This window comes from Cyprinodon variegatus, unplaced genomic scaffold (genome assembly GCF_000732505.1).
Source record: "Cyprinodon variegatus isolate N-32 unplaced genomic scaffold, C_variegatus-1.0 Scaffold1530, whole genome shotgun sequence".
Lineage (NCBI taxonomy): Eukaryota > Metazoa > Chordata > Actinopteri > Cyprinodontiformes > Cyprinodontidae > Cyprinodon > Cyprinodon variegatus.
In genome coordinates, this window is record NW_015151983.1 from 85,535 (window position 1) to 86,933 (window position 1,399).

A 1,399-nucleotide genomic window follows, 5' to 3' on the forward strand; every position below is an offset into this window, starting at 1 on the left:
TCAGTTGATCCCTGCTGGGAAAGGAGGTCTGAAAGGTCCAGTTTGCAGGATGACTTCCTGACGAGAGGCAAAGACAAAAAACAAAGTTAAAACTCAGGGAGACAAGAACTCAGTCTTACTCAGAGAAAACTCAGCTTGGCCAGAGTACTAAAAACTGGAAAACACTGTGGCATCGAGGTAGTGGCAATCAGCAGCTTAAGAGCACTGCGTTAATGAGGTAACCATCAGCAGGTGTGTGAGGAGGCGAACCGAAACCAGGCGCCTCCTTTTGGTGGAAGGGAGACAAACACAAAAACTAAACAAACACACAAACAGGAGCCCTGACACTAACGTTTCCTGCTGTACGTGCATTGTTGGCATGTTGGGATGTTTCCAATTCTGGCAGTTTAGGATAAACGTCTATGGGTAAAAAAAAATTTTCTTTAGATTTATGGCCTAAGATCAATAGACTTTGGTTCAAATTGGGCAAGATTTTGTATATCCAGGTGGTTTATGAAAATTTTTGGGGCTCGAAAATGTGAGTCAGTGACATCTGGCAGCCCTGCTGATGTGGTTAGTGACGACGTTACACAGCAGCAGTCACTGTCGTGTCCGTGTTAGTAACCAAAGCCAGTAAAACCTCATTATAGAAGCCTTGGTTGTCGAGTGTTGCTTGAAGATAGATGGGTTAATCCACAATGTGCATTCGTTTTGTGTTTCAAATTTGAGATGCACGCATTTGACTGTGCTTCTATTATCATTTTTTTTTCTCGGGGTGGGGGGTCGATGGGCCGATGTAGATGGAAAAATGCCATTGCCAAAAATCGTTCCCAGTCCAAGCCTTATGCTATAGATCCTGGTTGTGTGCATCAGTTACTGTCTCATCTGATTTTAGAATATTTTTTCGATGACTCAAAAAGTCAGATTCCTTTTGAGTACTCTCTGGGAGACATGAAGTAGCATATTGCCATTTCCACTGCTAAATAATCTGCATTTGTGTTTTATAATTTTGACAGGTTTTGTTGCTTATCTATATCTTTCTGCTTCTCTGCAGGTATTAGTATGGCACACACGGACTGAGAAGCCTACACTGGTACGTGAGGGCAAGAAAGGATTTACAGACTCAAATGTGGAAATATGATTTCATACATGGGCGGTTCTAGACGGGCAAACGGCGGCCAGTGCCCCTGTAGATCATGGCCTGTTATGGCCCTTGTACTGAAGACATAATTCATAAAAAGAAATTCCAATGATGATATGTGCTGGAAAGACATGGTTACTGATAGGTCCTTTGGATCTATTTAGTTTTTTTTTCACAAATTCTGTTATACTAATTATTTAAACACAATAAGGAGATAGCTTCAGTGGTATTGAGATAGGATCCCAGTTTTCATCTGCAAAATGTTTTTTTTTCAAAACA

General features: G+C 41.2%; 1 protein-coding gene across 1 annotated transcript in view; it reads left to right on the forward strand.

Moving 5' to 3' along the window:
• The window catches only part of LOC107103802 (galactosylgalactosylxylosylprotein 3-beta-glucuronosyltransferase 1-like), a 12,105-nt gene extending 10,985 nt beyond the window's left edge, over nucleotides 1-1,120 (forward strand). Inside the window, exon 6 of the mRNA XM_015403630.1 lies at nucleotides 1,034-1,120. Within this exon, the coding sequence (XP_015259116.1) occupies nucleotides 1,034-1,120 (87 nt within the window). The remainder of the gene's footprint in view (nucleotides 1-1,033) is intronic.
• Nucleotides 1,121-1,399: the final 279 nt, after the last annotated feature.